Source organism: Seriola lalandi, unplaced genomic scaffold (genome assembly GCF_002814215.2).
Source record: "Seriola lalandi dorsalis isolate HSWRI2012SDOR001 ecotype SW California unplaced genomic scaffold, Sedor1 jcf7180002054486, whole genome shotgun sequence".
Taxonomy (NCBI): domain Eukaryota; kingdom Metazoa; phylum Chordata; class Actinopteri; order Carangiformes; family Carangidae; genus Seriola; species Seriola lalandi.
Genome location: NW_019525039.1, coordinates 264,054 through 279,418, shown reverse-complemented (window position 1 = coordinate 279,418; position 15,365 = coordinate 264,054). Strand labels below are relative to the sequence as shown.

The following is a 15,365-nucleotide window of genomic DNA, read 5'->3' as shown; positions in this document are numbered from 1 at the left end:
CTGTAGCACACAAGCACATTTTAAGATTCTACCTTAGTCTATGAGGACTTTGTCTGTTCTTATGCAACCCATAATCATCCATATCACTTAAATCTTAACCATAACCATGAAATACATTTTCCCCTTGAGGACTGATGACACAAGCTGTTTTCCAATAATTACACTTCACTAGTGTTTACGTCTAGACATCACCAGAAGAATTAAATCTGCTACACCTAAGACTTAACCCCCAGAACACCTTTAACACACAGTAACACCCAGGTTCCTGCAAGTGGATAGAAATGTGGTAGACAGTCACATACATTCACCATAATCAAAAGTCAAGCACTTATCACTCATTCATTTAACACACTCCACCGTGCATGTAACTCTTAGGAATGAAAACAAACAATAACGTTCTTCTTGTCAATTTATTCATCCACCTCACAGCAAGAAAGTTGGTATCTTTAGGCCAAAAAGCTCTTTAAAATCTGAAGTGTACAATATTTCCGATTTGTTATTAAAATGCTTCACCTGTATAACATATATATATTTAGAAACTATAACTAGAAAAAGGGGGTGAAAATGGAAACAAGCTTAAAATTAAACTCAGAAGAACACACACAGATAGGACCATGGCCTGAGCATGTATAAACATGAGCATGTACACTCTCTGCTCTCTCCAAGGCCAGCGTCAGAGTACTCCAGCCCATCAGGGCGTCCGCTGAGCTGCGTGGTGGACGAGAACACACCAGTGATGACTCCCGTTAATGGGGCCGTGGCCAGCGGCCCGCCAGGCGAACAGCGGATCCAGGAGAGACGGGTTAGATCACAGCGGCATCGTAACTACATGAGTCGGACACACCTGCATACGCCACCTGACCTGCCTGAGGGTTATGGTGAGAGAGACACACACACACACACACACACACACACACAAACACACTCTATCTTCATCATAGTGAGCATTGAGGATACTGTGGTTAAAAAAAAAAGGCAGTGTCTATGACATCACATTTTATTGTCCCACTGTAGTCATTTGATTAGCTGGTCAGCTCCGCACAGAACTGATGTAGAATATTTGTTTAAGTGTTTAACTATAAGAGCGATCAAATCCCACAGCGGCTAAACTGAAGATTTTGTTTTTCAAACATCTCGGAGTGTGTGGGATGGCTATCAGTTAGCTGCAGTCATATCGCATTGTATATTTACCACAGTTACTGATGAGGTGATGTCCCAGACATAACCCTCAAAAATACAAGATACACAGATCAAAGACACGGTGAGTTGCTCTTTGGCTCTATCTTGTTTTTTGCCTGGAGGCAGTGATACTTTTACCTATACTTTTGGCTTGTTTTTTTTTCTTTTAATGATGAGAAGAAAGTTTAAAGGCCCTTTGTATCCTCTTTTCTTGTTCTCACTGTCTGTTTCCCTGCTCTATCCTTGGGCTCACTCACGTTTTCTCTGTTAATCCCCTTCGACCTCCCCTTTCCCTCCTTCCCAAAGCACCACATCATAACAACTGCATTCAACTCTTGCTGTGTGCTAATAGTCTGTCTCTCCTCTCCTTTTCTTTCGTCTCCTCTCCTGTTTGTTGGAATGTTTTGGCTTTGCAGACTGATATTCCCACAGCGAAGAGATGGAGGGAAAACAGAGTATTCATAGCTTGGTGTTTAGTTCAGAAAAAGGCACTTTGAGTTACTGTTTTTTTTTTTTTTTTTATTGTACCGTGTTACTTAAGCTGGCCTTACTCACAGCATTCAAACACATTGGGAAAATAATGCAGAAGCAAGTACATTTTCCAACATCTGAATGTTTTTTCCTAAAAGTGCACTTTTCACAGTCAGCCACAGTGCACCCCACAATACCCACAGAGTCTGTAAAATAAATTATTATTTTAAGTGTGGGGCTGTATGCCAGTGATTTAGAATGGCACTGTTGGACCTGTGCCCCCTTTGAAATGTCCTGCTGTGTCCACTGAGGCTGGCCGAGGTCGGACAAAATGAGTCACTGATGCCCAACAGCTAGAGAACTTTCTTCCTCAGCTGAACCCTCTGAACCAGTGGCTGGGTGTGGTGAGAGAGCGTGAGAGAGAGCGAGAGAGAAAGGGGGAATGTGTGAGAGGAAAAAAGACAGGGAGAGGTGGGTAGGAAATGAGTTGTGCCAGTAGGAAGTTGGGGTGGGGGGTAGTGATGGATTAGCGGCTGAACATACACACATGAACACCACGCCCGTGCGGCGCACACACTTTGTGCCAACATTCACACACTCACTCTTCATTCATCCATGAGCTGGATGGAACCAAAGGTCCAACAAGTCAGTGACGGATTACAAGTGAGAACCATTCTCCTCAGATTTCATCTTGGTGTCCTCAGTTCCCTTATTTGTTTACAGTATATTATATTAGTGGGTTTGGCATGAATGACAGCATTTTCCTTTCCATTTCCTTTGGTTTTGGAGATTAATAGGAGTGGATGGACTTTCAGTACACACACTAACCTTTAAGAGAAAACAAGGCAACTAGGATGCATCAAGGAACTCTCTGCAAGGAAAAACACTCATGGAAGTCTTTGATAAATTTCCCCTCACATTTTATTTTCCCCACACTCTTGGGATAGGCCTACTGGAGACTGGAGAGGAATTAATTGATTACATTGGCACACACCTTAAGAAACTCTTAGTTCAACATTGTCCCAGCAGTTTGCCTGTCACATCAATTATAAACAGATTTCCTCTTCTCCAAAATATACAAACTTGTTATCCGTGCTTGTACCCACCTCAACTAGACTACAGAACAACAGTCCCATCAACAGTTCCAAGCTTGTTTCACTGCTGTTTTGCCTTTTGACATATTAATGCAAATTTCTTTTTGTTTTTTTTTGTTTTTTTTGTTTTTTTTAGAGCAAAGAACAACTCAGCAGGGCCAGGTCTACTTCCTCCACACGCAGACTGGAGTCAGCACTTGGCATGACCCCCGGGTACCCAGGTAACACCTTTGTGCATTTATCCTTGTATATTTTTCATGGTTATTGTCCAAATTTTTTATGTTTTTTAAGCAAGTCTCTTTCCATAAATGTTACCAAGAGCTCTTAATATGAGCACAATTATCTCAGAATTAAATCAGAGTTAAATACATGATGAATTCACCACCGTGTGGACAGCCTGTATTGTTTTAATCCTAATATAAAACCTGACATATATTCCCAAAACTGACAGGGCCAAAGTGGTCTTGACTGGTTTGGATCAGACCTAATTTCTCACTTAATTGCTCAGGGTTGTGTTCAAAAACAGTCTTATTAGTCAAATTTCAGGCTCAAGTCAGGGTCAGCCAAACTAATGACCTCTGAGTCCGATGTGGGGCTGGAAGAAAATTTTTGGACAGATGTTGAGCTGAACACCACCAGGCCAGTGGTTCTGCATTCAATCATACTGTTCACCAACTCTCAGTGGTCCACTAGTTAATTCACTAGAGACTGCGGGCGGTGCGATTGCGTTACAGTTTTGGCCATGACTCGGTGTAGCTGCTGCTCAGTGATGAAGCACATGCGTGTAACGTCCAACTTACAGCAGCAACTCTGGGTTTGGTCATTTTGGACAGAGCTTCTAAAATGACCCAGTATGTTGTGATGAGTGCAGCAAGGCATGCACTTTGTCCCTGAGTGATGTGTCCTTACTTCACACAAGGACAAAGTAGTCACACACACGCACACACATGCACACATATGCACACACATGCACACGCACACACACATGCACACATACATACACACATACATACGCACACACATGCACACACACACGCGCCTCCACACACACACACACACACACACACACACACACACACACACACACACACACCAGACCTCCCTAGGCTATGGCGTTGTCCCAGATCAGGAATGTCAGTGTACAGGACAGAAAGAGAATCAACAAATTAGAGCAGATACTTTGGCAGAAGGATAAAGGCAACGTTAATGTTGCTGATGTTCTTGAGCCTGTTGAAGGCTGTGGTCCTGAGTTTTGATTGACTGAGTCTTGTGAAGCTTCATGTAAATGTTAATGTCAATCACTTGTATTGCTGAAAGACATCAGCATGAGGTTCATCAGCATGTTTGCTTACATTTAGGACATACATGAAATTCTGAACTCCACAAAGGACATGGATTTAAGTAACTCTTGTATTAATCAACATCCAAGGAAGTGGTTCAGTGTTGTCAATAACATAGTTCCTCAATTATCCATGTTAATTTTCTCCCAACTGAGTCCATTCAGTTATATAGTAGTACATGAAGTACCAAAGCTACTGAGAGTATGATGGTCATTGGTCTGCAGGCCTGCTTTTTTTATGCAGTATGTATGTTTGTATTTTATGGTTTAATTTAGATTTGCATTTAATTTGTAGTCTCATTGTTGCTAATGGCTTCTAATTATTTTGTTCAGGGACTTAAGCAATGTGAACTGTGAGGAGCTTGGCCCACTGCCACCAGGCTGGGAGATCAGAAACACAGCCACTGGCCGCGTCTACTTTGTCGACCACAACAATCGAACAACACAGTTCACAGACCCGCGACTGTCTGCTAACCTGCATCTTGTACTCAAGTGAGTGTATCAGTTAATAATGTGTTTTAGCCCCCAGGGCAGGATATTCAAGGGGATTACCTTGGCTGTCATTTACATCTGTCTTACCAAAGACAAATAAAATTGTTATTTTTTTGTCCCACTATTTATATCTTTCTACTTAAATGTAGTGAATACACAACAGCCTAAAACAGAAATGCAAATATGTTGCTACATGCAAATCTGTATGTTTACATCTGCTTTGTTTAGTTAACAATCCCCTCTACCCTGAATACTCAAACTAGTGGTGAACAAAACAACAACAATAATTTCAATGAAACAACAATCAAGGGATTATGACTTTGAAGCCAATTGATCATAAAAGATGCCAGACACCCTGCTTCAAGCTCTAAAGAGTATGTTTGTATTGAGGAGCTGACTGTGAGATTTTAGTAGAGGCAATGAACTGGACAAGAAAACAGAACAACACTTTACCTCAATGGAATACAACAAATAATCAGATCTTTTCACACATAGTGGTGTTAATGTTTATATTATGTCAATGATGATGCATCTTCTATGTTTAGGCAGGGCTCTTACACAAGTCAAACATTTTGTCCTGCTTTTTGTTCGTAGTAGATGAGATTCAGAGTCACCCTCCGCTCTGTTCATATTTTTTGCCAAGGACAGTTAAAAACTCAGTGTTTTTAAAAGTAGCTTTGCACTCACACTATCCGTCCTGGAAATGGACGTGATGACTCCTGTCTGGGGATGCTGGAATAACCTGAAATGAGGGGAAAACTGTTAGGGAACCTGTGATGCACACTACAGTCATGAATCCTCCAGCAATGAATATGTCTGATGTAAGATAATCACCGATGGCTGTCTTCGCTTTATTCATCTCACCTTATATTTTGTTCTTCTCTGTTTGTCCATTCCCCTATCCTCTGTCTTGTGTATCTGCCAATGGTATTTTTCCTCTTTCCTGTCCACTTTCCGTCATTCTCACCAACTCTGTTGTCTTTTCATCCATTTCCTCTCTTTGTATTTGTCCATGTTTTGGCCTTTTTGTGTTTTTTATGTCTCCGTCTTCTGTGTATTTCCTCTGCTTTTCCTCTACCTCATTTTCTTCTCTCATCTCCCCTTCTGTTTCTTTGTGTCCTTTCACTTGTCTCCTGTGAATCACTTTTTCTTTGTCCTATCTGTCCTGTCTCACTGTCCCTGTTGTTTTCAATGCTTCTCTGTCATTCACCTTCTCTTGTGTGTCATTTTCTCTCTCTTTGTCTTTCTATGTCTTTTACTCCCCTCCTGTTTTCTCCAACAGCCCAAGTCCAAATGGTTCCCGTGTGGCCATGGACAGCCAAAACACTAACCTCAGGTAACCCACACACACACATGAGGATATTTGTGAAGACAAATGTGCGCTCAGATACTTGCTTGCAGACAACATACTGTCTATGTGTACACGCACTTGCACATGGTCTGTGACAAATGTACATGTGAACAATGCAATCAGCACTCACAGGCTGACAGAAATTTTCATACTCTCACCCCAACTGCCTGTATAAAGCAGTTTCAGCAGCCAGTCACTCAAAGCTTCACACACACACAAACACACACATAAACACACACACACACACACACAAAAACACACACACACACACACACATAAACACACACATAAACACACACACAAACACACACACACACACACACACACACACACACATAAACACACACACACACACACATAAACACACACACAAACACACAAACACAAACACTATCATAAAGAAAAAATGCTGACTGCGATATAGTCCTCCACCTGGGAATGTCCAGTCCGTGTGTGTTTATGTATGTATGTGCACGTTTTGTGTAACCTTCCTCAGAGATGACTTTCAACCCCGAGGATTTCATTCAAGTTCCACACACACACACACACACACACACACACACACACACACACACACACACACACACACACACACACACTACCCCTAACTGTGGCTGTCCGTATAGGGGGGGTGGTTGTCAGTCCATCTTTCAGTGTGTTTGTGCTCCCTGTCAGCAGTCAGCCTTCGCTGAAGCCCAGTTCACATCCAGCTAAGCCAGCAGAGAGGCCTGATGAAGCCGACCCCACCAGGGAAAATAATACTAAACACGTGTTAGCACAGCAGCTGTTAGCTTAGCAGCAGTTCTCATAGCGTCACTGAACACACATTGGATGAAAACATCAGCAGTGTGTTAGCTCTGATATTAATGGGGAAGGGTCTTGTGATTGTGTTATATAAATCTCATAAAACAAGATTGTTTTTCAGGTATTTTTGCTGTCTGGTAGTTCCCTTTACTTCCAGTCTGCCAGTGTATGAGGTAGAAATCACTAGAGCAAGAGGAACATCGAGATGTGGAGATTTTTTCCTTTTATTTTTTTTAGTACAAATTCTTTGTCAAAACCTCTTGCAATAACAGCTGCTGGCACGATGGACATGTTTGGGAAATCAACATCTGGTCATTTGGTCAAATAGTATCCATATGTGTCAGAATAGCCCCTGGTTGTGAGTTGAAGCTCAGCTATGTTATCCAGTCAGCATCATTAACTGCTTGTCTGACTCCTTATTAGGAGAGATTTGAGCGAGTCCAGACAGAGTTTTAGAACTTTGTGAAGGTCAAAATTAACAAGCTCTAATTTCTAATGCAGCTTACCTTGATACAAACTGAATGAAAACAAAATGAAAACGCCCTTTACATACAGTCCATGTCACAACAGTAAGCACTTGCACTTTATTTGGCCTATATCTGAATAGATACGCACAGAAGTCTTTGCCAAGTTTGGAGTTCTTCTATTTTAGATTCTTGACATAAGGCTAATCAATAATCAAGCAAATCAGATTTTTATTGTGGCTTTAAGACTACCAGCCAAATCAGCTGCATTTCAAGCAATGCAAAATTAAAACATGAAATGTGATCAGTAAATCACCTTGTTAATTATTTTATCTTAAAAGGTTGTGTAAATGTGTGAAAGCAAACAAACTCAAACTCAAATAGTATCTCTTGAGCAAAATTGGTCTGATTGGCTCTTGTTGTTTTTAACACCCATAACCAAAAACTGTCAAAACCACCACTGCTGAATACTTCTCTTTTTGCAGGAGGTCATCATACCAGAAATAAATCGGTGTCAAAAAAGTAACTTCGGTTCATTGTCAAAAATCCTCATTTACATCCTCATCCTTATTTAATTTAAATTTTCTTTTTTCTCAGAGTGGTTGAGAAAGAATTCAAATAGATTAGTGTAGTGCAGACTGTGGTGATGAGACTGCCTACTGATTTTGGCTCTGAAACACTAAATTTTATTGGGCATGCTAAATGGTCTCAACAATCCAGACGTAATGTTGGATTGTTTACTGGCTGAGAGGCTCGAATCTAAACACCCAGGGTGACTGACAGCAGACCCATTAACAAACAACAGCAAGCAGGATACAGAGACCACATGTGGAGACGCATGGAGGACACAACAGTCTTTCTGCACATACTGTACATGCACGTACCCAATGTGTGAAAATGTCAGCAGTTGACAATTTCCTGGACGTGTTAACCTTTTTATACCTTATCCTCAGCTTTATAAGGCTTCTGGTGTATAAAGAGGAACCAGTGCAACCATTCAAAGTGTTGTCTGTCCTCTTCCCTGCTGTCCTTGTTCATTTTTTTTCCCTCTAATCTCTACACTTCCCTCCTCCTGTCATCTCCTCTGTCCTCACTCATTCTGTCTCCGCGGCCCCCCGCCCTCTTCTGTGCTCCAAAAACTGTTAAAGTTATCAGCCTCTCTGCTGGCTCGGTGTCAGGACATCTGTGTTTTATCAATGCCAGGATTTAAGAATATTTAACCCAACATCCGCATAGGTCCACTGCACACACACGTGCACACACACATGCACACACACACACCATGACCCTGCTATAATGCATCACTGCGTTGACCTGTTTTCATATTGGGAGATTGAAGGAGATGGGGTTTTTTTTTGGGGGGGGGGCATGTTAAGATGAGCTGAGTGCATGTTACCTGATGTGTGGGGGTTTTAAAAAAAAAAATCAAAAGGAAACTGAAGATCTTTGTTTTTATTTAGATATCTGCATAGCTTTTTTTTCATTCAGCACTGAGCTGTCGATTGCTGTTCCCTTTATACCACTGAAGGATGTTTTCATTATTGTTGGGGTGCATCTTTCTTTCTCTCTTTAATGTGCATTCTCTTTTGTTTTCTGGCAGACAGGCACACAATGTTATCAAAAGAATAAAATATAGCAGTTGACACTTGAGAAAACAACGTCAGTCAGTCAAACAAATATAACAGATGCAGGAGAGAAACTCGCTTTGATTAAATCAGGAGAGCGTGAACAAAAAGCAATGTGTTGACTTAAAGTAAAAACCTACTGTAAGCCAAACTGTCAGCATTGACCTGAAAAGAGAGAGATGTCAATGAAACAATTAAATAATGAAATTCTGTTTCTAGTGGAGAAAGCTGATGGTTGCTGAGTTGTCAGACAGGATGGTTGCAAGTGCTTTAGGGTCACATATAAGTGCAGCTGGTGTTGTCACTACCTCCTAGTATTTGTTCAAATCAGGCAAAATGGGCAGCAATTTAAAAAAAAAATGTAATTAGTTTAAAGCTTCCCTGTCTTTGCTTTTACCATATGTATTCTTTTTAATGATACCTTTTTTTTTTTTTTTTTTTTTTTTTTTTTACAAATAACGTATCAAACTTGCAGATACTGTTGTGTAATACTGTACTGTACTGTTTAAAAAGCTGCAGACATTTTTGGTAGCTAGAGCGTAGCAGTTTTACCTTGCATCTCTTAACCCATTTTGTTGTTTAGTGGGTGTAATTTTTACCGCTCATCTGTAGAAATTGTTTGTGTTTTGTCTGCAAGATTAGATGGCGTGGAACAGATTTGATATTACAACATCGAGTTTATAGTTTGCACCTCGGCCTACTGATCCTCCAGGACACATCTTGGTTTAAATGTGACTCAGACAGTCCTGTTGCCGTCAACCTCAGACTGATGAAGGCCTTGAATTGTCAGACAGTCAGACACAGCTACATTACTGTGGTCTGCCACACTGTTTCTCGCATACTTAACTTCCTCCCTTGCACCAGCACATAGTATATGTCTGAAAGATTACATCAGTGTTTGCTGAAGGTATTTTTAGTTGGCTCTGCATTTAAGTTTAGTGGGCATCAGCAGGTATTTTTTCCAACCAAGGTATAAATTTTCATGACATTTATATCAATATTTGCATTTATGTTTAAAAAGTGATGATTATACTTGGTACATTATGATGGGTGTGTGGTATATTTAACCTGTGAAAGATAAATATAAAAGCAAATTATTGGGCTAGCAGTAAATCCAATGTATATATCTACAATATGTACAGCACTTGACATTTTCTGCTGTAACTTTATTAACCTCACATGTGACTTGATGATACAGTAAATGCCAGCTGTCTAAACAGTATATAAAGCAGGATAAATGTTCTGTCTGTATGTGGTGCATTAAAGGGCAGTCTGTATAAGAGTGAACAGAAGAGGACAGCCTAGATGAAGTTTAAATTCGTACAAAAAAATAATTTCACACCTAACAAATGACTTCTGTTTTATTTAACACACAATATATTGCACTCTGTAGTCTACACAGTGAACTGCTTTGTGTTTGTATAATTTCTGCTTGTTCTAGGTTAGTCTACCATATTTTTGCGCTATTTTTCATTGGAAATTGTGCATAAAAAATCAAATGACAGGAGAAAACAGCTTATTTTTTATGTAATGGCAGAATTTTGCAAATCTTTCATTCTCAGAAAGTGTCTTCAGATGCAACATATTTTAGTCAGTAGGCAGTCTCATCATCACAGTCTGTCCTGCTGCTGGTTTCCTGTACTTCATGTACTTTTGGAGAAAGTAGAAGTGTGCAGATGTGGGAGCTTGGCAGTTGGGAAGAATGTAAGAGGTCACACTTTTACTGGCAAAACACACATATTATCTAAGTAAAAACTTGTGTACTTCTGTACACATATATACATTCTGCAGAGTCGGCAGCAGTGGCACTTTTTTGGCCGACCTCTCTGCCCTCTCCTGCTTTTTAGGCAAATGTAAAGAGCAGGGCACCAGCTGATGCTCTGAGCAGATCGACTTATAAAGGACCCTTTGATTCTCTGGGTTGGGTGGGGGGGCAGAGTGGGTGTGTTGTGGTGGCTGGTGTGGCTTTCACACCACTACACTTACTCAACACTCATTTCAGCCCACCTGTGCCAGCTGCCATAGAATTGAAGCAAGTATACTTTGTCTTACACAAACATACATGCAGACTTCTCTCTTGTGCATGCACTCTCTCACCTGACACACACCCAGTCTGTCTCCCTGCATACACAGAAAGAGGATGGAGGCCTATCATGACTCTGCAGGTTCAGGCGCAGGTGATCCAGTTCAGAAAAATGTTCACCCCTTCATTTCTTGACTTCTTCAGCCTCTTTCCTCCCGCTTCTTCTACCTTGGAATAACAATAATAAAATCCTCTGGCTCTTACATTGAATTTGAAAGTTTATATTTCTTCCCAAACGTCGTATTTCACCCAAGCTGTCACAGCAATAGGAACCATTTCTCTCTTTCGGCCCGGGCAGATTTTCAACTTTGCTGTGCTTGTATTTTCTATATTTACCCTCAAATATGCGGAGCTTGTCCCATTGGAAACCAGAGACGATGAACTATGTCGAAACATATTTTTAATTACACTGTGCCCTCAGAAGGAGAAAAAAGTGCGCTGAAATTACGCTTTATTATATGGTTCTTGAGCCTCCCAGCCAAAAGCAACTCATTCCATTTTGTTTTAAGGTCATCTTTTCTTCCCCTCCTCCTTCCTAAAGTGGTTTTCAGGACTGCTCTGCTGCAGTCTTACCCTTTCTTTGACATGCTAGGAGCCCCAGCGCCTGCCAATAAAATAAATAGCAGCAGACTTGATTATACAGGGATAGACTGGTGAAACACTGCACCCGTTTAGTTTGGAAAGCCCAAATAGATGAGGCCTTTTTCAACCTACTGAACCGGAGAACCCAAGTGTACAATGAGTGTTGGAATAAGTGGGTGGCTATGCTACCTTAGAAGTCCTCTCCTTTCTTTTTATACCAGTTCAGGCCTCTTGGTGTGCCGCCTTTGTTTGGCCAACAGCAGCCTCAACACTCCTCTCCCAGCGGAGGACAGTAGCTTCTTTTCAAGAAGTCCCGTGCTGGCTCAGCGTCTCCTCGCAGGAAAATGAGGGCTGCTGTCCTGTTGAAGGGAGAGATGGATTATGTTTTTACGAGGCCCACCCAAGCGTCTCACCACCAACACCACAGTGAGGGCTGGAGGAGGCCAGAACTAGAACACTGACCATGGCACATCTTTGCCAAGATTGTATAAGATTGTATCTCATCCTTTCTTAGAATATACAGGCTCTGAATGGCAACATAGCAAAGAGGGATAAAGGTCAGGATTTATGTTCCTCAAGTGAAGTTCCTCGGTCCACTGTGTGACAGACATGCTGCCGTGCTCACACCCTTTTCCACACTTAACCTTGTTGTTGGGATATTGCAAAGCTGCAAAACAAGGCTGCACTTTGGCCAAGCAAACATGAACTCAGAGCAGTGGCTTGACTCGACATTTATCAGAACATAACTTGTAGCCAGGAGAAAGGTATCTTTAGTGCTGTGTTGACAGAAACAAGACTGGAAGTTTACAGAAATGTTGATGGTTTTTTCCCCTACACCTCAAAGTATGAGGGAGGGTGGCAGCTTCAGTGGTCGGATGATGGAAGTTCCAGTTGTGGTTGGTGGAAATTTATTAAAAAGGAAATTTAGGTTAAACATTGGGAGAAATGCGTGATGGACGAGCGCAAAGAGAACACATTGACTTATCTGTCCAGTTGAGCTTGCCAGAGGCGCCAGCTACTCTTACACCACTCTCCTTTTGTATATTTCTTCCTTTCTCTTAGTCTGTGTGTGTCTCCCTCTCTCTGCTTACTCAGGTTTTATCTCCCTCTCTCTGTCTTTCCTGGTGGTGATATTTACCAAACGTCTGGTCGAAGGCCCAGCCTGTCCACAGGTCTGGATCAGATTTACTCAGGGCTTAGTCCTCTGTTTGGAGCTCTTTGCTTTGAGAGGAGTGAGGAGGGTGAGGGCTGGGGAGGGAATTTCTTACAAAACTCCCTAGTTCAGCGGTTAGACGATATTTGAGATGGAGGGGCTGGGGAATTCCCTACAGGACATATCCCTCTTTCTTCTATCTTTGTATAAATCTGTTGCCTCCACCAAAGCAGTGCACATGAATAATATCCCTGTGACCATGAGACAGTAAACAGCTGCAAATACACCGAATGGAAATTGCCCTTTGGAGAGGGCAGCTCAGGACAAACTGCAATACTGCTGTTTAAGTGAAGGATAAATCACGCTGACATATGACTATTATCTGTCTTTTCCCTCTTTCATGTCGCTCGTCTGCCCATCCCTACTTGTTGATTTCCCCCCAATACCTCTTCTACCCATCCATCTCTTCTTGGCTGTTCGTCTTCCACCTCCCTTTCAACCGGCTTGTCCCTCCAGTCATCCGACGCAGTTGAAGGACCAGGGTGGTCCTGGGGGTCCCCAGCAACCTCTGTCACCAGCCCAGTTACCTGAAGAAGCAGAGTGCCTGACGGTGCCCAAATACAAGAGAGATCTGGTGCAGAAGCTGAAGATCCTGCGGCAGGAACTGTCTCAGCAACAACCCCAGGCTGGTCACTGCCGTATCGAGGTCTGCCGTGAGGAGATTTTCGAGGTAAAAAAACAAAACAAAACAAACAAAAACGTATTACACACCTGAATCAAGGATGACCCTTTCACACTCTGATAAACACACAAGCGAGATGATAACAATGCACTTGTTTTAGTAACTAACTAATGCTCTTGAGAACGGTCATTATACCTAGATCACAAAATGAACATAAACATGTTTACAGATCATGAACCATCATGTACTTGAAACTTAATTTTACCAAAATGTTCCACGTCAGCGGTGCACATGCTTGTCTAAGAATAGTTGTGATACTCATAAACATGACACTCTAACCTGAAATTTCTGATGTGCCTTAAACCATGAAAGGAAACATCTGAAGGCCAGCTGAACATAGCTGCAAACACATGCACGCAAATGAATGCATAACAACACAGAATTTACCATGAATTTGAATACTGCGCATTGATCATGTGTTTGTAAAATTCGTCATCTGGCATTCAGAGGATCATGTGCTGACACGCAAAGTCTAAACATCCATGAAAACAATGACAAACCTAGATCTTTGCATTTTACTCACATTTTTTCACCCCATTTACAATGTTTGCCAGAAAAGGGCCCTGGGCTGCACAGAACCAGTGCTCAGAACCGCTTTATGATTTCCAGGAAAAAGCAGAACAAAAAGGCCTTCACAACACCACAAAAAAATTATTTCTTTATTCCTTTTCTTCTCCTCCTCTGTCTCTCTTTTTGTTGCTCTCCCAATCATTTGTTCTACCAAGGCAAAGGCATTCTTTCTAGATGATTTCAGCAGCTAAAGGGTTGGGGGGAGGTGGGGCTGGGGGTGGGGGGGGGTAAGGAGCGGGTGAGAAAAGGAGCTAAGGCAGCAGTGGCAAGTGTTCGGGGCCAGACATAACTTCATAACTACAAGTGGAGCAATGAAAAATATGACTTCATCCCCATTCGACGTGACAGCTGTGGAAGGGGAAAGTTAAGTGTGAAAACCAGCTCTGCAGATCCACTTGAGGTTTTCATGCAGAAACCAGTACTGCAGATAACCACTGGCAGCGTGTGCATGTACTTACAATGGTTATAATGTGATTTCCTATTTACGCATGTTCTCTGCCACAAGTTGACATATGACTAACACAAATGCAATGTCTCGTTCAGTGTACATTCATTAATCATGTCACAGTCATTGATGCAATGGTGGCTTTAAATGTTTTGGACACTTTTTATACTATTTTTTCCTCTCGCAAACATGTTGATGAGACGGATGCATACCTGAGCTTCGTCTCAGCTTTTGCCTGCAGCCTGGTTTGTGTGACTGAGACATCATCTGCACCATTATTAGGACTCCATAAATGAGTCTTGAAACTTTGAATCCCGTGTTAGCAGGTTCAAATAAATTATGTAAAATTTGTGTGTTTAAAAGCATCTTACAGTCCTCTCTGTGCTGCCCAGCTCTGTTATGCTTTCTCAGTTGTAGCACTGCTGTTGCTGCAGCAGGAGATTGTTTATTGTGGCGCGTCCTGGACTCCGCTGAGAGTACAGACAGAGAGCAGTCTCTTATGTAATGTAAAAAGGGGATACACACACTATTTGTTTGACTGTAACTGTGGAGGGGTATGATGAAGGGAGGCAAGAACAGAATCATCAAGATGCATTGGAATCATATTTTTATTTATTTATTCTTAAAACGTGTGTATTCAAAAAAAAAAAAAAAAAAAAAAAGGAAAACCATGGAGACTGGTCTAATACAGGCCCCATTTTTCCCCCATCATTTTGCATTATTCTTGAATGCTACTAATTTCCAGAAATAAACTATTGTGCCATTGTAACAGTGGGTTTTTTTCCTCTGCTCCACATGCAAATTCTTGATTGTAAAGAGGAAATCTATCTATATCTGCAATGACTATATTAATTCCTTCATGTTAACCTCCATAGTTCTATAACCCAAGCATGACACTTCTCCTAACTTGGTCACACCAAAACATACTGACACCACGTACACAACTGTACACAACAATGCTGTTTTCGTTT

The 15,365-nt window shown here is 41.5% G+C and overlaps 1 protein-coding gene and 1 long non-coding RNA gene across 2 annotated transcripts in view; one reads left to right on the top strand and one right to left on the bottom strand.

The window, feature by feature from the left end:
* LOC111659714 (E3 ubiquitin-protein ligase SMURF2-like) overlaps positions 1-15,365 on the top strand; it is a 62,331-nt gene that overhangs the window by 39,885 nt on the left and 7,081 nt on the right. The window contains exons 8-12 of the mRNA XM_023412725.2: positions 667-878; positions 2,881-2,965; positions 4,417-4,575; positions 5,858-5,911; positions 13,154-13,367. Of these exons, the coding sequence (XP_023268493.1) occupies positions 667-878; positions 2,881-2,965; positions 4,417-4,575; positions 5,858-5,911; positions 13,154-13,367 (724 nt within the window). The remainder of the gene's footprint in view (positions 1-666; positions 879-2,880; positions 2,966-4,416; positions 4,576-5,857; positions 5,912-13,153; positions 13,368-15,365) is intronic.
* On the bottom strand, positions 397-12,100 carry LOC147818759 (uncharacterized). The gene is made up of 2 exons (XR_015437654.1): positions 10,917-12,100; positions 397-866 (listed from the first exon to the last, which is right to left on the bottom strand). It is a non-coding gene; the product is annotated as an uncharacterized LOC147818759 (long non-coding RNA).